The following is a 22,696-nucleotide window of genomic DNA, read 5'->3' on the forward strand; positions in this document are numbered from 1 at the left end:
AGAGTATAGTTATGAAGTATATGAGGACTAGATTTTTTAGTTGTATATTTGAATCAATGAATGGGTTTGCTAACGCGGTTAGCCTAGTGGCTTTGCGCTTCGCAACCATATGCCTGGGGAAGGAGTGTCCTAGGTTCGATTCCCGTCGGAGACGTGAGGAGCTGAAGGATCTTCCTCAGCCATAGCCAAGTTAGCCGGTCTTGGGCGCGGGCAGTAGGGTTTTTCCCGCCAGTTTATCTGGCGTTTTTCATCCCGCAAGCAGGCAAACCGGCCCCGTGAACACACACGGATACAGCCAAGAATACCTTGAGGCATAGGAGTGACCATTCTATCCTCGTATTTCGGTTACGAAATCCAAGCATGCTTGGAAGGTTGTGGGCCTTAAAGGCCTGTTAAAGCCAGTGGGATAGATAGATAGAGAGTAGAGTATAGTTATGAAGTATATGAGGACTAGATTTTTTAGTTGTATATTTGAATCAATGAATGGGTTTGCTACATGGTGTAATGGTGGGCACCTCATGTAATAAATTTTAAGACTACAGTTCTAGATGATACTAATATATATATATATACACACACACACACACACACACACACATACATGACTTCTACCCACAAAAGGTTTTGAAACATGTAGTATATTTGTACTGTTGGTGGGCTAGGGATTTTTTTTATTTTTTTTTTAATATTTTTACTTACCTGGTCCAAAAACCTCATGCTTGACACCAATACCAATCAGTGAACTTTTTCATGTCACTTCAGGCCTCCAGTAAGCCTCCAATACCTTTTACAAATGTACAAAAATTTGCCTGAGATTGTGGATTCAAATCCTGCCATGGATATATGTGATTGTCTGTAGGTGGTAGACGAATTTCATTGTCAAGGGCAAGACCACTGTCCTGCTTATTGGAGTCTTGTAGTGGCTTGAAAAAGTTCCATATTTAGTGTCTAGAAGTCTACTCCAGACCAGGTTTAAAATGAATAAAAAAAAAACAGAAAATTACAAAAATTAATAATAATAAAAAAAATCATTAGCCTACTTATGGTGCTAATATATTATAGGTTTACATTCTTTTTTGGGTCTGAGTCATATAAAAAAAAGTAGACAATTACATATTCAGATTTTTTTAATGTAATTTAAATGTTTAATTAAATTTATTTTGAATGTATAGTTACTAAAACTAATTAGCAATAATTGAAATGTCATTAATTGCTGATAATTTGTCAGACATTCATTTCATATTCATACAGGTTAAATTTCTCTGTAGTAGATTATTCATTTTCTAAATTCATGTAATGTCAACACCACTGCATCAGTTTGAATGTAAAATGATAAAATGTCTATTCTTTTTTTTTTTTCCCCACATATCTTTCAGAATTAAAAACAGAATATGCATGGTTCAAGAAAGGAAGCAATGGCTGGTTTTGTGAACAAGCAAAATGATGAAGAAGATTATGAAAGGGCTCTTATCGACTTGCAAAATATTGAAATGATGTGGAAAGAGGCAAATAAAAAAAACAAGCAAAATATATCAGCATATCTTAAGGAGTGTTTTGCTAGGTCTCAAAATTGTTATAGATATGCTCTACAGTTGATGTCCAATTCATCAGATTATATTAGTTCATCACCAATGGGACTGGCCTATATGATTATGGAGATATTTGGGGAGTGGGTAAAGAACAAGCAGAAAGGCCATCTTCTCACCTCACAACTTAAACATGAAGCTCTTCATACAGTTATTCAGCAGAAGAGATTGAATCTTGTACAACTTGTGTTTGATATATTCAAAATATTTACAGAGGTTGATTGTTTAGAATTCAAAAATGCAGTCAATAGCTTACTACACATGAAGAAATTTTCAGAGGTAAGAAATTTTTAGCTTACATTATTGCTCATGTATGTGTTACAAATTCTTTTATATAAATCAGTCATGAACAGCATATATTCTTGAAGATATGCTAGAAGAGTTTCAATTATTACATGGAGAAGTGCCAAATATTATTGAATGAATCCAGCACCTAGACCAGCAAACATGTTTATGAATTTGTCAGTATTTGAGGGGAACATGAAACTAAAAATTCTCACTGTCAGAAATTTAGATATTCTTTTACACTCTAAATTATCATAAATAAATTTCATTTAAGAAAAGTTGTTCAGTTACTGTAGTTCATTTCTGAAAGACATTGTCTTAGAATGAAAATTTTACTTTTTAAAGTGGAATATATTTGGTTGATAAAAAATGTGACCAAATGCTTTTTGATTTGAAACAGTATCATATGTTTATGAAGTTTTCAGGAAGATGAAATGCTCCTACTACTGGAATAGTATTTAGTATTAACTGACTGTCTCATAGATAGGTTTGACAAACATGCTTACCCACTCACTTGTAGTGAACAGATTTTGTCAGCTGGTGAGTAGCTGCAGACCAGACAAAACAGAATGTTTGTATTAAAAAATAACATAAAATAAAATAAATTTTTTTTAAGAAAAAAAAACAGATACTACATTAGTAATTACTTTATGGAACTTCTATTGACTTATTTTGACATTTAAAAAAAATGGTGTGTGTGTTGGGGGGGGGGAGCTTTAGCATGTGCATTTTTTGTGTGGCGAGTAGGATTTGCATAATTTGTCAAGCCCTGCTCATGGATATCTGAATCACATAGTTTGAATGAATTCTCTGTTTAATTTGATGTTGAATTCTCTATTGCATTTATGGATTATTTATGTAAGAATGTTATTACTGCTAAAGAAAGGTGCTTAAATTACTCATATTCATTCACACATTAAATAACTTAATTTTAATTTATTTTCTGACAGTTTGAAATCATGTAATGAAGACTAGCAAAATCTGTCTATTATTTTATTACAGAAAAAAGCAGATCAAAAACGTTCTTGTTTGACTTTTGATATAATTCAAATGAGGTTTAATTTTTACATGGCATGTTTGCAGATATATTATTATTATGGGCTATTCCATGGAATCTTTAGACTCATCGAGGGAGGCATTAAACATCAAGCACTATCCAACACTTGCACAGTAACTGTCATACTTTGCTTTGAACTCATTCACCGTCTTGGTACCCACAACAGACTCTGGCTACTTCTTCCACTCATTTACCACTCTCCAAGCAAAAAAAAAAATCTAGTGTTGACACTCCTGCTAACCACACTCTTGCTCAGCTTCCAAAGCAAAGATCTAGTTCTCCCACCACCAGACGTGTTCTGAAAAATTTCCTCTGTATTAATCTTTTAAAAAAACCCATTATATCACTCCTTTTTTTTGTCTGTTAGCCAGGTTCTGCAACCCACAAGTCTTCAACTTGTCTTCATAAGGTTCATTTCCATAGACCTCCATCTTGGTCACTCGCCTCGCCCCAAGAAACCCAGGTGACCAAATCTGTGCACAGTAGTTAAGATGGGGTCTTACTTCTTGTCTCTGCTTGTCAGGGTATTCTTTATATTAAGATTGAGTTGATCGTATTCATCATATGCTAACGGGGGTCTGCAATTCATGTATACTAATGCTAGGAGTATTAGGAACAAGAAGGAAGAATTTTTGGCCTTGGTTGGCACTTCCAGACTATAGGTTATTGACATTAGTGAAACATGGCTGACTGAAGATGATATAGCTAGTGGGATTGAATGTGAGGGGTATAGTGTGTTCAGGAATGATAGGGAGAATAAAATGGGGGAAGGAGTATTATTGATGAGCTGCAGCCAAGGAGAATAGAAGTTGAATTGCAGGATAGAGAAAAGAGCACATTTGAGGCCATTTGGTGTGAGATTGAGGCTAGCAGAACAAAATATACAATTGGCTGCTGCTATAGACCAGGTGATGGAAAAGATGCTGGAGATGGTATGCATAAGCAAATAGAAGAAATGAGTGGAAGGAGGGTAATTATTATGGGAGATTTCAACTATGGTAGCATTGATTGGAGGGAGAAGAGGACACATGGGAGGAAGGAATTGGATTTTATGTGGTTATTAAGGGATAACTATCTGCAACATCATGTAATGGAAAATACTAGGGGTCAGAGAGTGCTTGACCTAGTAATTGCATCTAAGGATCTGACTGTAACGAATATGAACACATTGCCACCAATTGGTGAGAATGATCATAGGGACTTGACTTGGGAGGTGGCTAAAGGTGTGGAATTTACAATTAAGACAGGGTACATGTGGAATTATCAGGCTGGTAAGTATGACAAACTTAGGAGTTTGATTGGTTCAGTGCCGTGGCATGTAAAACTGCAAGGGCTAGATGTTGATAGTGCATGGGAGGCAGTTAAGAAGTGTTTGCAGGAGACAGTGGCTGACTGTATACCTAGAGTCCGAATAATAAATCAAGTAGGGATTAAATGGATGAATAACACCATTAAGCTTGAGCTGCAAAAAAAGAAAGAACTGTGGAGGGAATTTAAGGAGAAAGGTGACCTGCAGGCACATGAACGGTATAAAGCCCATGCCAGAAGGATAACAAGTGTGGTAAGAAAAGCAAAAGCAGATTATGAAAGAACATTAGCCATGCAGGCTAAAGAGAATCCCAAACAGTTTTTTCAATATGTTGCAAGTAAAAGAAAAAATGTATACGGCAGATTGATTTTAAAGAATGCCAATGGTAGGGAGGTAACCGAATCAGTTGATATAGTAGAATTACTGAGTGAGCACTTTGCAAGAGTATATCATCCAGGTGGCGACATTGCAGAAATGGAAGAACCAACAGCTTATAGGGGAATTGTGGTGAATGAAGTGGAGGTGAATAATCTATTACAAAACTTCAATGTCAATTCATCTGCAGGATTGGATGGTATACCAGCTCATGTCGTACAAGAAGCAGCTAAAGAATTGTCAGTGCCTTTGACCATTTTGTTTAATTTGAGTCTCGGGTCTGGGTTAGTCCCAAGGGGGTGGAAAGAGGGAAAAATAGTTCCACTGCATAAAGGAGGTTCCAAGACCTGCTGTTGAAAATTACCAGCCGATCAGCATATCAGGAATTGTTGTCAAGGTCTTGGAGAAAATAGTCAAGAAGAAAATACAAGATTGGATAGATAAAAATGGGATACTGTATGGGGGACAGCATGGTTTTGTGAAGGGTAGATCGTGCCTCAGTAACTTGCTTACGTTCTATAACACAGTGACGACTGAACTGGATAAGGGTAATGGGTTTACAGTGATTCTACTGGACCTTGCTAAAGCCTTTGATAGGATATCACATGGAATTCTAATCAGTAAACTGAAGCATATGAGAATGGATATAGAGTTGGTGAGGTAGATAGGAGGATGGTTGATGGAGAGATATCAGAGAGTGGTTTATTCAGGAGTAGAGTCCAAAAGACGGCCTGTGCCGCAGGGTTCTATTCTTGGACAACTACTGTTTAATTTGTTCATTAACAATATAGGAAAGGATCTGAGAGGAACTGTGCATCTGTTTGCAGATGATGCAAAGTTAGGTAGAGCAATAGTGAATGTTCAGGATGTCAACATTTTGCAGGATGATTTAGATAGTTTGGAGGACTGGGCTAAGGAGAATGGATGTCAATTTAATGTGGAAAAATGTAAGGTTTTGCATTTTGGAGTGAAAAGATTAGCAGTAGTATATCACATTGGTGGAACTGTACTCCAGGAGATTGATGAGGCCATGGATTTGGGAGTATTGTTGGATAGGGAGTTGAAGTTTAGGGGACACATCGCAAAAGTGGCAAAATCAGCTCATCAAATCACTTGGTTGCTGAAAATCACTTTAACGAGCAGAGACAAACAGGTTATTGTTCCTCTCTGTCGAGCCTTGATAAGACCCCATCTAGACTACTGTGCCCAGATATGGGCGCCAGGGTTTCTTCTAGGTGGAGAGGATCCAGAGACGAGTGACAAAGATAATAGCCGGACTATGGAATGAACCTTATGAGAGCAGGTTGAAGATTTGTGGGCTGCAGAAATTGGTTTATAGGCAGAAAAGGGGTGATATGATTGAGACATTCAAATTATTGAAGGGTTTCTATAAGATTAATTCAGAAGATATTTTTGAGAATAGGACTGGTAGTGGGAGGACTAGGGGCCATCCATGGAAGCTTGGTAAGAGTGTGGTTAGCAACGGTGTTAGAGCTAGGTTTTTTATTTGGAGAGTGGTAAATGAGTGGAATAAGCTGCCAGTCTGTTTTAGGTGCCATGACTGTAAATGAGTTCAAGGTGAAGTATGATAGATTCTGTGTGAATGTTGAATAGTTGTTCTTGACATGATGTTGGGCCTCCCTCGATGAGTCTAAGGACTCCTTGGAGCTGCCCGTAATAATAATATAAAAATATATTATGTGATTATTATATAATTATGTAAGTCATGTGACATATGACCTTCTAAACAAAATATGCTTTATCACCTTTTACCTCATATTAGTATTTAGTAGAAACAAAACTTTCTATATACTTAAGTGTACAAAAGTGGTCACAACACACAAGTAAACACATATATAAACAACTTATTTTATTGGATGCACAGGCCAACATGACAGACAGCATTGTTCATACTGATATTAGCTTAGTTTCAGATATCGATATGCATGCACATATATTGTATTCAATCTTACAATTATGTGATTTACTGAAGTTGCATAATTTTTATTTTACTTTGTCACCTCAAACAATTTCACAAAACTATATTAATTTAATGCAGTAGATGCATTGCATGTTGCTCGTAATTTCATTTATCAGCTATTTTTGTCATCAGTACAGTTTTTTAAAAAGAACAGTAATTTGTAATACATTCAGTACATGACATGTTATACAGGTATCTCCAGGGAGTCAAAAGTCCCATCGTGGTGATATGCAATACATCTCCTTGAACTCATTTTGACAAAGCACTCACAATCACTTCTGGCCACACATTCACCACATTCCTATAAAAACTCCTTTAATAACTTATATGCTTCCATCATGTACCATCTTTTTTTTTTTTTGCTGTCTGCTAGTTTTAGAAATTGCCGGCATTCTTCTCGACAGATGTGATGCAATTTGAGAAGAAGAGATCACAAGCTGGCCTATGTTGAGGAAATGAAACTTCAGGAAAGGGATAGGGAGTCAGTTGAAGTTTAGAAAGCATATTGTAAAGGTTGCCAAAACAACACATTAGGTTACATGGTTGTTAAACACACTGACAAGTAGGGATAGGGAGACTGTTATTCTCCTCCTTTACAAGGTTTTAATAATTCCCAATGGAATCCAGGTGACCAGATCTGTGCTTATTAGTCCAAATATATCTCTACTAAAGCCTTATAAAGGTAAATAATAACCTCCAATTCTCTCATTGTCAGTGTGTTCAACAACCACATTAATCTAATGTGCTGTTTTGCCATCTTTGCAATATGCCTTCTAAACTTCAACTGAAATAATCCTTGGCCTTATAAATTTCCTGCATTTCAGTTTCATCAATATAGGACAGCTTGTGATCTCTTCTTTTTTTTCTCAATGTACATCACCTTACATTTTAGCCATGTTAAACTGCAATTTACCTTTGTCCATACTGGCAGTCTAAGTTATCTTGCATTTTCTCTTTATCTTCATTGGATGTTGCTCTCCTTTACATCATCAGCAAAGTAAACAGCAGAGGACTAAGTACTGAGCCCTCTGGTAGACCACTAGTCATCTACCTTCTCCTGGACTTAACTCCTCCATAAATCACTCTTTGATATCTATCCATCAGCCAACCTACTAGCTTCATATTCATCTCCATTTTCTCCAGTTTATCCAACTGAGTTCCATATGGTATCCTGTTAAATGCCTTTGCAAAGTTCTTCAACATCATTATATAGCCATTTCCTTTATCCAGCTCAGTTGTCACTTTATTACAGAAAGTAAACAAATTATTGAAGTAAAACCTACCCTTCACAAAACCATGCTGTCTCCTATAAAGGAACTGGGAGATGGATATAAATTGTTCTACTCTGGAGCGAATAACGAGGGAAGAAATGGTGTAGGAATTGTGGTGTGGGGCAGAATGAAGGGTGAAGTACTGGACGTGGGTAGAAGGAACGACAGGATCGTGCGAATGAAATTGGGTCTTGGAGAAGAGCGGGTGGTCGTATTGTGTGTATATGCCCCGCAAGTTGGTTGTATAGCAGAGGAAAAAGATGAGTTCTGGAACGTGTTAGACGAAGAAATGAGGGAATTGGAAGAAAATGAGATGGTGATTGTCGGAGGAGACTTGAACGGGCACATAGGAAGACAGAATAGAGACTGTGAAAGGGTGCATGGTGGCCACGGAGTGGGAATGATGAACCAGGAAGGAGAGAGGGTTGTGGACTTTGCAGTAGCATTTGATCTGGCAATTGTGAACTCGTTTTTCTACAAGAGGGAAGAACATTTGATAACATTTAGAAGTGGTAACAACAGCTCACAAATTGACTACATTTTGACTAGAAGAAAACATCTTAAGGTTGTGACAAATTGTAAAGTAATTCCAACAGATCAAGTAGCACAACAACACCAACTGCTGTGCGCAGACTTTAAAATAAGATCGAAGATAAGAACTTCTGGTTGCCATGGGATGAAGACAATTAAGTGGTTTCACTTAAAAGAGGAGAGTGTGAGGAATCGTTTTAGGGAGAGGGTGTTAGAGAGGATTTCGGATGGACTGGAAAGTGTACAGGATTGGTGGAAACATAATTCAAAAGTAATCCTGAGCTGTGCAATTGAGGTGCTTGGTGAGACATCTGGAAAGTTTAGAGAGCAGAAGGAGGGTTGGTGGTGGAATAATGATGTACAAGTGGCAGTGACAGCTAAGAGGAAGGCAAAGCAGAAGCAGGATGAGTCAAGAGTGAAAGAGGACAGAGAGGTGTACAAAGAGAGAAAGCAAGAAGCCAAGAGAGTTGTGGCACAGGCGAAGGCCATGGCATATCAAGATCTGTATGATCAATTAGAAACAAAGGAAGGACAGAGAAAAATTTACCAACTAGCGAAATGTAGAAATAAAGCAGCAAAGGACATCTTACATGTGAGGCAGATCAAAGACGCAGAAGGAAGAGTATTTTGGAGGGATGTGGACATAAGAAACAGATGGAAAATATACTTTGAGGGACTTTTGAATGAGGAAAATGCAAGGACTCACAGAGAAGATGGGCAGCCTTCTGAGGGGATGGTGAAGAACATCAGTAGAGTGGAAGTGACGGAGGCCATGAAGAGGATGAGGAATGGAAAATCAGTGGGCCCCGACAGAATTCCAGTGGAGGCACGGAAGGCACTGGGGGAAGAGGGAATTGAGCTGCTGTGGGACCTGTTCATGAAAATTTGCCAACAGGAAAATATACCCGAGGAATGGAGGGGGAGTACTCTTGTTCCCATCTACAAGGGTAAAGGGGATGCACAAGACTGTAAAAATTACAGAGGAATAAAGTTGATGTCTCACACGATGAAGATCCTAGAAAGGGTTCTTGATGGTAGATTGAGGGAGGAGGTGGAGATTGCAAAGGAACAATTTGGCTTCATGCCTGGTAGATCAACAACAGATGCTATCTTTGGGTTACGGTGGATGATGGAAAAATATCGAGAGAAACAAAGGGGGCTACATCTGGTATTTATTGATCTGGAGAAAGCATACAATAGAGTGCCAAGGCAAGAAGTCTGGAGGTGTCTGAGGGAGAAGAAGGTGCCAGAGAAATATGTCAGGTTGGTGCGGGAAATGTACAGAAATGTGAAGACAAGTGTTCGGACCTGTTTGGGACAGACAGAAAGTTTTCAAGTAACAGTTGGCTTGCATCAAGGGTCAGCATTAAGTCCGTTTCTGTTTAATATTGTGATGGAGGTGGTAACAGAGGAGGTGAGAGAAGATGCACCTTGGACAATGTTGTATGCAGATGACATCTTGCTGTGTGTAGATTCAAGAGAAGAAGCGGAAACTAAACTGGAAAAATGGAGAAAAGTACTGGAAGAGAGAGGTACGAGACTGAGCAGAAGTAAGACAGAGTATATGTGTTGCGCAGTGGGCGGTGGCCAGGAGACAGATCTGGAGCTGGAAGGAAATGTCATCAGGAAGGTGAGAGACTTTAGATACTTAGGTTCAACAGTGGAAGAAGATGGAGGAGCTGAGAAGGAAGTGGGATGCAGGATACAAGCGGGTTGGAGGAACTGGAGGGAGATGGCTGGAGTGTTATGCGATAAGAGGGTGCCGATCAATCTGAAAGGCAAAATTTATAGGACAGTAGTGAGGCCAGCTATGACATATGCTATAGAAACTGTGGCCCTGAGGAAAAATGACATCAGCAGGATAGAAGTAGCAGAGATGAGAATGCTTAGGTGGATGTGTGGTGTGACCAGAAAGGATCATCTGAGAAATGACTATGTCAGGGGAACAGTGAAAGTTACGAACTTAGGAGCGAAAATACAGGAGACAAGGTTGAGATGGTTTGGTCATGTGATGAGGAGGGAGGACGAATATGTGGGAAGAAGGGTCATGCAGATGGATGTGCAAGGAAGGTGGAAGCGTGGGCGGCCAAAGAAGAGATGGAGGGAGCTGGTAGAAGAGGACTTGAAGATGAAGAACTTGGATGTGGTGACAGCCCAAGACAGGAAGGTGTGGAGGAGACTCATAACAAACAGTGACCCCACTTAAGTGGGAGAAGCTGTAGAAGAAGTAGTAGTTTTGGTTCATATCACAGGCAAAACTCAGTTATAAAAAAAAAACATTTATTGGAATCTAAAGACATAATATGCACTTTCAATTAGTTCAATGACATGTTAAATCAAACTTTATCAAACTGATTAATACTCTAATGTATGAACAATAAATCCTTCTCTTGAGTTAGAGATTTAACACACGTAATATACACATTATACTCTTCTAATCAATATTCTACCTGCTGTGTTAGACTTGCATATTAAACTAGTCACAATCATCTATAATCATTCCTAACAATTTGTCTTATGGACATTAGCCACTGCTAAATAATCACTTAAAGTTCTTAAATACTGTCCATACTCGATTATTACACTACAATCATCTTTCCCTTTTACCGACTGGGTAATTATACAACAAAATCTGTACTTTACAATTTCTTGGGGCAGGGTCTCCCGGTCCTTCTGAACTGTCCTTCTTTGTTTGAATTACCTTTCGAATCCTCCATAAGCCTGCGTCCACTGGGTCACTATGGTCATCAGTTTCCCTCGTCTATTCTCGATCTGTTTCGGGCCATCCTCAGCTCTAGCTGCTGGTTATAATGTACGTCCGAGATAGTATTCCGTCAGTACTTTCAGCAAAGGCCGTATCTGCCGACATCTCACGCTTTAGTACCGGCAGAAGTTCAGACATTGAAGGGAAAGGCGCACCCTCCGATATTGAACTATCGCCACGAAACGCCATCAGAAGCCACCAGGAAAGGGATGCAAACCCTTTTTATTCTCCATTCACTTCCCCCCTTTTAGCACCCTGTTCTTACTACGATAGTGCCCTCTTACTTTTTTTTCTGCGATCTTTTCCCACCTGCCACTTTCATTGACCACGGCAACTTCGGTACATCGCGAGATCATAGCAGTGTATTCCTAGATTGCCAATGCCTCAGGCCTGCCCGTGACCTTTGGACTATTGTTTACATTTAATTTTCCCATTCATTGTATACATGATGCATTAATATAATATAATGCTAACTTATACACAAAGTTCTTTACATGGTCTTACAACTCTACTAAAAGAAGGTAATTCTATTTCCATTTACAGTTTTCCTGCTCGAGTACAAGTTTTTTCTCTCAGCTGATTTTTCTGACTTGTTAAATCCTGAATGAATTATTTCTTTAATAAAGTTCTTCATTCAGGATGTAACACCAGCAAACACTGGATGCTATTTACACACCATATCCAATCACCACCCAGTACAAAAAATGGGCTTTATCTGTTCCCTACACGATAGAGCTTACAGAATTTCCACTAATATAGATAAAAGAAACCAAGAGTTAGAATACCTGTGTTTCATCTTACCAAGGAATGGTTATTAATAGAACATTAATCACAAAAATCCTATGTCAAACTCCATGCTAATCAGATGAACTTGAAAACCAAGACTTTAGAGGAGCAGTGATTCTCCCATATATACAATCAGGCATAGATCAAATAGTAAGGATGCTATGTCAACAAAATATAAAGGTTGCATTTTACCCCATCACCAAGATTTCTAATCACATGAAATCTCCAAATCCTTCTCATCTGCCTCTGAAAAAACCCAGATGTCTATAAGATCAGTTGTAGTTATAGTTTTCACTTCATAGGACAGACAGGCAGGTCAGGAAAGGTATGCCAATCTGACACTGCAAGGACATTGAAAACAAAAGAAAACACAAATCAAGGCTAGAAGCATATACAACTGAAGCGAAACATTAAGTGTTATGACAACAAGCAAAAATGCTTCACATAGATTACAAATTTTTGTTTAAGAGTGTTCAAAGACTCAGCTGAAATGATGAAACATCTTCTACAGTATAACAACAAAAAAAAGGATGATTCTACATCAGGTCTTGTCTTCTCTAATTCATCGTGACATGTTACCAGTTATATACAGCAGTCCATGAACCAGTAACATTTATATGTTAATGGTTTTCACCTATTTTTTAGTTTATTCACGTAATTCTCCTGGTGATGTGAACAAAAAAATTTTTTTGAGTCTTGTTGTGTAATCAATAAAATTAGTTTACTATCCCATCTGATTCTTTAATTGTAAAGTAATACCAGCAAAAACATTCCTAGCATGTGTTCTCTCCACAGAAGCTTACACAACAATACTAGTCATTCTTGTTGCTTGCTGATAGAAAATGATGCAAAAGGAAATTTTTCACTATTTGTTAATGTTCATTATAAATAGTACAGTGCCATTTCACATGTACTCATATCATCAGATAAAAGTGATTTTGTATGTTTTGATAAAGTCCCATTTCCTATCAGATGTATTCAAATTAACATACATGCTGATTTATATTAGCATGGATAAAAAAAAAATAATACAAACAGCTAGATGGATCAGCCATAAATTCACAATTTTTATTCCCCCCCCCAATCCTTTGTCTAATTTTTACAATGAACACTTAGAGAATCAAGCACTCAGTACAGCGATGTCTGAACCATTGGTTTCACTGTGCTATGTTGATAATGTGTTGGCTATTTGGCCACATGATCCAGACACATTAAATACATTTTTAGTGCATTTAAATAGTGAACATTCTAAAATCCACTTTACAATGGAAGAAAGAATCAACTATTTGTATCTCCTAGATACACAAGTCTTACTATAAAGAGAAAAAGGCAACAAACCAAATGGTTTGTTGTCTTTTTCTCTTTATAGTAAGCATACACATACTGAAAGAAATTGCACAAACAATTCATAACACTTTCATCTAGCCTCAGAGTATGGTATCCTGAAAACACTGATTCATTGAACCAGAGCTATCTGTTCCAATGATACTGCTCTTTCCATTGAACACACTTACCTTTGCCACACTTTTTTTAGCCAAAGGCTATAATCTCCAAAAACCAGAGAAAATACTAAAGCCTCTGCTTTGTCTGGTTGGATGAGTGGTCAGAGTATTCCCTCTTCATTCGGTATGCTGCAGATTCAAATCCTGCTGCAAATATGGATGTTTGTGGTTGTCTCTAGGTGGAAGATGAATTTCTTTGCCTGGTGCATGACCAATGCCTCACTTACTTGGATGTGTGAAGTGGCTTGGAAAAGTTACATCTTTGATTTGTACAGCAGGGTTCCAGACCATGTAAAAAATAAATAAAAATATGCAAAAAAAAAAATAAATAATTAAAACTGGAAAAAATCCTTAGCCTACCCATGATACAAAAGTACTGTAAGTTAATAAACATCCACATGTTAAGTGGGAGATGAATTTCATCACCCAGTATGAGACCACTGTCCTTTTATTGGATGCCTGAAGTGACTTAAAAAATTTCATGTTTGTTCTCTAGGGCAGAGTTTCCAGATGACTGTGTCAAAAATGCATAAAATTGATAAAAATGGCAAGGGAGGGGGGGAACCTTAGTGCACCCGCAGTACAAATGTACTAAAGGTTTGCAATTAACCTTAACCCTTCATGGGTGACAACCACATTGAAAAAAAAATCAAACTATCAACCCTCAACAGCTAGCAAAACCTGTAACAGACAGGAAGATCTATTTATCTACCAAGGAGAATATAAGACATACATTTGGCACCATCATTATGCTAATTTGGAACCAGCAGACAGTGCTTTGAACACCCCCTTCAAACAGGCTTAGATGGAAAAAAAAAAAAGCTACACAGAAATCATTACAAGTCCAAGAGACTGTTTTTGGAATCAGTAGCAACTTTAAAACATTCCCCAAACTCTAAGTATGGCTGTATCAGTTGATCAGAAGTCTTGGAGACACATTTCTCTGTATTCAACAGTAGATGGCTCCAATTAGGACTTTAGTTCTTTGTGCTATCCATTACAATTTTAAACTGTTCCCACTATTAACTAATTGTTTGCATACTGTGACAAACTATTTGTGGTCTGAAGATGCTGGGAAAACCAGCAACTTCAGACAATAATACAAAATAAATAACATTTATTTTGTTATTATTGTCTTGTGAATTAAAACAGCTTAAAAATAAATAAATAAACTCAATGGAACTAGACATTGATAGCATTCAGGAATGCGTGAATAGAGCTAATCTCACATAATACGGTCACTAAAACAGAATGGAGGAGGAAAGGTTAGCAGAACAGGTATTTGTTGTCATGAGGGCAGGAAAAAGGTCCAGAGGAGGACCAAGATCTACATGGATTTACACAGTAAGAAGTGTCTTAGATCAGGGATTGGCAACCTTTTCAGACTCGCGGGCCACATTCAACTTTTATTTTTAATAATCGGGCCGCAAGCGTTTATTTAAGAGAAAATAGTGAGTGAAAAAAAATACCTAAGTTATCAATTTTTATTATGTCAATCTTAAAAAACACAGAAATATTTAAAGTACGAGATATGAAACAAGCATGAAAATGAAACACAATGAAAAATTATTATCACATAAAAACAAAGTAATATAGTGTATCCATCACAATATATACATATGTCTCCCTGCTTAATGTGACTTTTGTGATTGTTTTCCCTTGCCAGATTAATTAGATCCACTTTATAAGTCAAGGTGCAAATTCGAATCGAAGCATGCAAATGTTCTTCAGTCAGTCGAGAAGAAATTTTATTTTTTCTAAAACTCATGGCAGAAAATGCTTATTTGCAAATGTAGATGCTTCCAAATGCGATTATCATCTTTGCAAAACTGATTAATCCTTCAATTTTTTTTTTTTTTTTGGTAAGCTTTGATCAATGTTGACATTAAAATCATTCAAACATAATCACATTTCGATTCTATTTTTTATAAAAATCCACAAATCTTGTTGAAAATTCCGTATATAAATCTTCAATAATACCAGCAAAAGTTTCCTTTTGTTGGTATTTCCAAGTTGCATGGGAAATATCACAAAGTATAGGTATAAAATTATTTTTAATTTATTATTCATATTATAAAATTTATTATTTAAATAATTCAACATACGGGACACGCCACGTAAGTATAGTCAATCTTTTATGGGCTGCCAGAAATGCACATTTGGGCTGCATGTGGGCCGACCCCTGCCTTAGAGGACCAAAATTTAAGGTCTGACAGATATACAGACTAATTTGGAGGAAAATTGTCAATAGGAAATTAGTATTGATGTAAACTTTTCATGTACTACTGTCATCATATCCAGGGTACCTATCAGGAATTTGATGATAATTAAATTTTGGAAAACTGTAATACAGAGAAGCTAATTATCTACCTCCTGTCTTTCCACCAGGAAAGACAGGAGGTAGATGTTTGTCTAAGAAGAGATATCCAGTCTTGTCCAAAGATTTGAGTGTTATCAGAATAAGGAGAAATAGAGCTTGCATTTTGTGTGTGCTTGCAAGAGAAAGAGATAGAATTGCACTCTAGTTGTAATGACTAGGTTCTCTCTTTACATTTGAGAGTTAATTGGTAATGTTAGTTTAAGCCATTAGTTGTAAATGTTCTTGTAATTTTCGTAATTTGCTGCTGCAAAAGTTGTTAAAAACTGAGGATAATAAAAGATTTAAAACTATAGAAAGTACAGCACTTTTCCTTTCTTTTAGGCTTGCACGGTGATCCGAATGCATTTTTGGAAATTATGGAGACAACTACCGTGTTTGAATAAAAACTTTAGTTTACTATTACTAAAATTTTACAATTCGACGTTTCGACCTTTATGTTAAGGTCATCTTCTGGAGCGTACAAATATACACAGGAAACAAGCTATATTATGGAGACAACTACCGTGTTTGAATAAAAACTTTAGTTTACTATTACTAAAATTTTACAATTCGACGTTTCGACCTTTATGTTAAGGTCATTCTGTTTTGAGGACTCGTTGTCTTTCAGATTTAGTAAAGTTTAAGACATGATTAATTTATAATAGTCGCTTTAGAATTTATTCACTAGTGTTATCAGTTTGCATTTTAAGGGCAAGACAGATCAACAGAATGATACAAAATGAATCAAAGCACATGAAACAATTTGTTGAATGCTAAGAGATGTGAAGCTCCAATATTAATGTATGCTTAGGGAAGTACAGTCAAAGAAAAGGTGGGGATAATGGATTTTCATTCCCCACAAGGAATGGGCAGTCATCCCACTTCACCAACTTTAAAAGTGCATTCTCATGTGGCATGCTAAATGAGAGGCAGTGTTTCTAATCATGATTACTATGTATTTTTTGGTGTACTCAAGTGCATGCTTCAGCTATTTTTTTTGTAGTTGTAGGATGTAAAACATGAGCTGTTTCATGGATGGGGAACCATATATGCTTTTGTGCCAAAGATTAACTAACATTAAAAGGGGGCTGCAAGAAGAAAAATTCCTCTAGTCATTAATTAGAATCAATCTTTAGTCTCTTTTTTTGTTTTTGTTTTTTTGGCAAGCCCAGAGTCATGAAAATTATCAGAAGGCTATTCAAGTCTCAATGATATCTGTTAAAAAACTGTGTTCCTAATTTTGATGCCAACTTTCAGATACATGCATATCATATCAGTATATTCTTTTTATATTGAACTTTTTGCTGATGCTAGGACATTACAAACTATGTCCCTGAAAGCAGGACAAGAGAAGCAAAGGCTTGATAGTTGTCATCTAACCTGATCCAGAATGTGGAATTTGAGAACTCATTTTTTGGTGAACCCTCCAAGACTCCAGTATGCCCTGCAGAGATTAAGGCAGTTACCAAGACCTAACTTCTCTTTATGCCATTATTCTTAATAATAGAAGTTAGGTCTTGGTTGCTGTCCCATAGTGACAGCAACCAAGACCTAACTCTAACTTATTTCACATATTTCACAATGGGAGATGGTGACTGAGATAAACCAAGGAGTTATTCCATATTACTCATGGAATTGCCTGACTAGGCCAGTATTCTTGGCATACCACTCAAGTTTTTCATTATAGGATTAATTTAATGGTTTTCTGAACCAATAATTTGAGTATTGAAAACAATACTCAAATTATTGGTTCAAAAATCCCCCCCCCCCCCGACCAAAACTAAGTTTGACTACAGACACCAGAAGAAGAGTAGCACAGCTCTAGTGCTACTCCCCATCCTTTATTCTTGAACTGGTTTTTGATGATGGTGACAATAGTATTATGCCATCATACTCAGATACCATGAGCATGATAACAACATTAGGATATATGGGAGAGGATCTCACTATATTGGCAACTGACTCGATACTTGATGTTTTCACTGAGGCCATCTCCAGAGAATGCACAGGTTGTCAGGGCATTTATTCTAATTCTCATTAGATTAATGTATTCATCACCTGGTAACAACCTAGTCCCAGCTTGGACCCAGTTAAGTTGTGGAGGCACCTGGTGACAGTCTTCCAATGGTTTGCTGTCAACTGAGTTATACAAGAAGTCCTACGGGTTTTTTTTTTTTTTTTTTTTTTTTTTTTTTTTTTTTTTTTTAAGCTTTGATGATAATGGTGTCATTGGTTCATGATTTAGTGTGCCAAATGTCATCTTTAACCATTTGTAGTTGAACAACTTCTTTGATAGATGGCAGAGAATGATTAGGACAATTTCAAGAATTTTGACAGATGTAGTCTTGGAATTAACAAGCAGACTGAAGGAACACCCAAACCACCATCAGCAACTTTAGTGTGGAAGAAGGTCAATGGGTTGGTACAGTCAGTATTGGACAGCCAATCAGACTGCTTTTTCCATCCTAGCAAGTTCTGAGAGATAAGGTCTTCCAAAGACTAACCAGTGGTACAATCTGGCAGGAGATAGAAAGAAGAAGATGCTGTTGGAACTTAAGAGGGGCTTTCCTGAGAGAAGAGAGTCTCTAAAGTTGAGGGGACAGAGAAATGTTCTATTGAGTAAAGAGAATACTAAGGTATTTCCATTCCTCGAGGATGGATAGAAGATGAAGTGGCATACAGTGCAGGGAAAAACTGTGAATCCTTGATGTTAAGCTTCTTGTCATGGCTGGAGAAGACGAGCTAAAGACTTGTTGATGTTAAGAAAAAGCCTCTAACATGGGAAAACAAGTCAACAGCCTGATTAAGGAGTTCCTGCAAATCTTCCCTAGTTGAGGCTATAATGATCAGCGAACACCATTGCATTAAAAAGAGATGTGCCAAAGGAGTATCCGATATGGGATGGAAGAGAGTGAGGAACCTCATCAATAACACAATAGAAGAAATGAGAGACTAGCGGATCATCTTGGCGATGAACACTCCACAATTCTGGTATAGAAGTCACAATTATCCATGGTAATGATAATTTTTATTCAAATTAAGTTGATCAGGAAACCCTTGCAAAATCCTTTGCATAAACATTCACATTTAAAAGCATATGTTGTTGTTCTTTAAAACATCATAGTTTTTTGTTGCCATTTTATCATGTCAGTCCAAAGCATTATTAACATCAGACCTCCATAGAATCGAAGGACTTGTTGCAGCAAGTCCACATTCTCACATGCTAAAAAAGATCATTGAAAACTGTGAATAGATTCACAGTTTCTGCACTCTTTCAGCTAATGCATTTCACTCACCAGTCACTCTCCATGCAAATAACCTACTCCTTACCCCCCCCCCCACTCATGCCCTCTTTATAGGGTTTCCAGGAATGGCCTCTTGTTCTACCCTTATCTCCCTCTGCTCTATGAAAACCCTCCTCCACATTAATCCAGTAACAACCCCTCACCAACTTGTATGTCACAATCACATCTCCTCTCTTTCCTATTCACAAGGCTCTGTGAGTTGCATTTGTTCAATCAGTCCTCATATCCAACATTCCATAGACCTGGCACCAACTTAGTGAAGCTTCTCTGGCTCCTCTCTAATACATTTTCATCTCCTTGAAAACCAGGCAACCAAATCTGCACACAGTAGCCCATGTGTGGCCTGATCAAGGTCTTTTATGTATTGATGGAATGATAACCTTTTTGCTTCTGCATCTCGGTGTCCTCCTCATTATTGCCATAATCTGTTGTGATGTTCTTATTATTTTAACATTGAGACATGAAGTTTAGGGTCACATTCACCATCACTCCCATATCTCCCATTACTTTTGTCTCTTTCAAAATTTCTTTATTAATTGTATACGCTTCATCCCATCCTTGTGTAACAAATTTCAAGACCTTACACTTTTTGACATTAAACTGATAATGCCATTCACATAGGCTGTTGAGATCCTCTTGCAAGGCCACATGTGCTCTCTTCTCATAGTTCATAAAACCTGATTTATCATGTTAATGATATTGAGTGTACTCCAGATTCTTTTTTTGTAATACTTATGCATAATAGCTGTCTGTTCATACTAATTTGGAACACACTATGAAAAAATTTTATGAACTTCTGACATAAGGCATCAATGAATTTTATCATTTAGACAAAAAGAAAGGTGTTAATATTTGAAATGTAGAGAAGTGGAAAAATCAAATATTTTTAGAATATGAGCAATTTTCTCAAATGCCCATGGTAGATAAGGGAGGATGATTAGGACAATTTTAAGAATCTTGACAGATGGAGTCTTGAAATTAACAAGCAGATGGAAGGAATGCCTAAACCACTATTGGCGACTTTAGTGTGGAAGGCCATTTGCAGGTCATTGGGTTGGCATAGCCAGTATTGGATGTACCTTGCTGGAGATAGAAAGAAGAAAAAAAGATGCTGTTGGGCTTAAGAGGGGCTTTTCGGAGGAAAGCGAGAAGTGTATTGGTTTGGAGCTGCAGCTTCATGTGTTGAAAAAATCATTACTTTTGCAACATATGTGGTTTAATTTTTTGTTTCAGCTTTTTCATGTACTTCACCTACATGGAGTCCGGAGTAATAATCGTGGGAGACCCAATCTATCATACTTCTCCTTGTACCATTAAGACAAAGCACTCGCAACTAACTCTGGAACCCATTCTACTCATTCATATTCATAACTTATCTTCACATAGATTTATGAGTTTATCGTCATCTCTTAACCATACAATCCTAGTAAATGATATTCTTGCTGTCCTAGAAGACAGCCAGCATCCACTTTCCAAGTTTAATTTTAGACATTTTTTTTGCCCTCAGTGTGGTAGGCTGACCCACAGACTAAATTTTAATTTTATAGTCATAGTAATGTATCCAACTTTCATCCCTAAACATAATTTTTTGAAGAAAAGCATTATCTTCCCTTTAATAATGTTGATACAGTCAGTAGCAAACTTCCATTCGCTTCAGTTTCAGTCCGCTAGTTAACTAACACAGCACCCAACTTGCTCACTTGATTTGGCATAATTCGCTAATGATTTGGTTAACTCTAATCGAGCATTCAATTTCAGTGCTAGCAGTGGTGTAGCTAGAGCTTTTGCCACCCAGGGCGGTCCTTGAGTTTGCCACCCCTCTCAATACACACCAAAAATACTACAGAAAGTCAACACGACGTATAGGGAAATAAATTAAAATGCTATGTTTAATTTTTAAGTAAAACTTTAATTTCAACATTCTAAAATGTTATATTTCTGTTAGCAAAATCGTCGATGACATTGGCGAAGTAATCAATTTTATTTAGAAAAACTCCTCTCCCAACTAGAAACACTTACAGCAATCTTGAGGAAAATTCGCAGCAGTATTACAATATTTGGAACTGAGTTCTCAAGATTGTATATTAGAATTAACTGTAAAAGTTCAAAAAGGTTCAAAGTGCCGCCTGGGGCGGACTGCCCCCCCCCCCCCTCTAGCTACGCCACTGAGTGCTAGCAACCTCTCAGTTTTTAATTTGTCACTTTTCTGCTTATTGAAATCATCTTCTGCAGATCTTTCGGTTGTCCACTTCAGTTCCATAATCATTATTTCTTGTTCTTCTTGCCATCTATTTTCCATAATGTATTTTCATGCATCAAACATTCCTTTACTGTGCACTGTTTTACATGCTTCAATAAACTTGTAAAAGACTTTCATTGTGTGTGTGTGTGTGTGTGTGTGTGTGTGTGTGTGTGTGTGTGTGTGTGTGTGTGTGTGTGTGTGTGTGTGTGTGTGTGTGTGTGTGTGAGAGATAACATAAGAAATAGTTTTGGCTGTATAATAATTTCTAGTGGAGAGTTGAAACAAAACAGGACTGAATACATTTCAAAGCTGCTCACATTTTAAGCATTATGCAGATCTGTGCAGGTATTACTTTCAGAATATGGCTGGTAATATTCTTTGCTATTCTGCAGTTTTGATAATCACAGGTGTTTAGAATCTTTATGATATCTCCCAGTAAATTTAGGCTTTCCATAAACCAGAAGGACTAAGGAACTTAATTTATTAAGCATTCAAGAAACAATACATTGTTGAATTCCTTTTCTATGGTAAATTTTATTAAAGCTGCTCTGAATTTCAACTTTAAAAGATGGGTCAAGTAGTAAACACATCATCAATGAACAATATCTACTGATAAGGTTGAAAAATCTTAGAAAATAGCTGTTCTTCAAAGCACATTGGATATACCTTTGCTAACTTGGGTGATAGGGATGTCCACTGTCAGTTTCTTGATATATTTTTCTCTGTATGTAAAATACCCTAAATGGAATACTGAGTTCAGAAAAAAAAAAAAAGCTCATTGAATGGAAGAAAACGTTTGGTTTAAAAATTCCAAAGTATTGTGTAGTGGGATGTTGACAAACAGTGAAGTCAGATCAAAAACTCACCATAATTTAATTTTTACTATGGAAATAAGGTCAGAAGTGTTTTTAATGCAAGATGGTTAATCCATCTTAAATTTTGCATTTTAATTCACAATACAAAGAAAATAAGATACTTATTTAATTATTTAGCTGCTAATATTTATTATTCTGTGCTCTGAAAATACCCAGTATTTTCATAGTACAAACAGCAATAGTTAATATTAAGAACAGTTTAAAATTGTAAAGAACAATACAAAGAAAAAAATAAAGTCCTAATTTGGTGCCATTTCTTGTTGGATAAAGAGAAGTTTTACAAGTATAGTACGCCCACAGATTTGAGACCCTTCGACACTTCTGCGCATGTCAACAGAATGAGAATCCATTCCAATAATAGGGTAATCAATCCATATTCTAGGATGAGTTGTTTATTATTACATGTCGAAAAATTAACTTCTCTTTTATGATCATTGTAGTTTTTAAAGTGTTAACTATGTTGCTTGT

At 36.9% G+C, this 22,696-nt stretch overlaps 1 protein-coding gene across 4 annotated transcripts in view; it reads left to right on the top strand.

The window, feature by feature from the left end:
• LOC150103802 (exonuclease mut-7 homolog) overlaps positions 1-22,696 on the top strand; it is a 313,402-nt gene that overhangs the window by 69,728 nt on the left and 220,978 nt on the right. For all 4 annotated transcript variants that reach the window (XM_090396540.1, XM_090396541.1, XM_090396543.1 and 1 more), the window contains one exon: positions 1,377-1,865. In XM_090396540.1, coding sequence (XP_090252666.1) covers positions 1,392-1,865 — 474 coding nt within the window. In that variant the 5' untranslated portion in view covers positions 1,377-1,391. The remainder of the gene's footprint in view (positions 1-1,376; positions 1,866-22,696) is intronic.

This window comes from Typopeltis vanoorti, chromosome 8 (assembly GCF_054136105.1).
Source record: "Typopeltis vanoorti isolate ZY-2024b chromosome 8, IOZ_Tvanoo_1.0, whole genome shotgun sequence".
Lineage (NCBI taxonomy): Eukaryota > Metazoa > Arthropoda > Arachnida > Uropygi > Thelyphonidae > Typopeltis > Typopeltis vanoorti.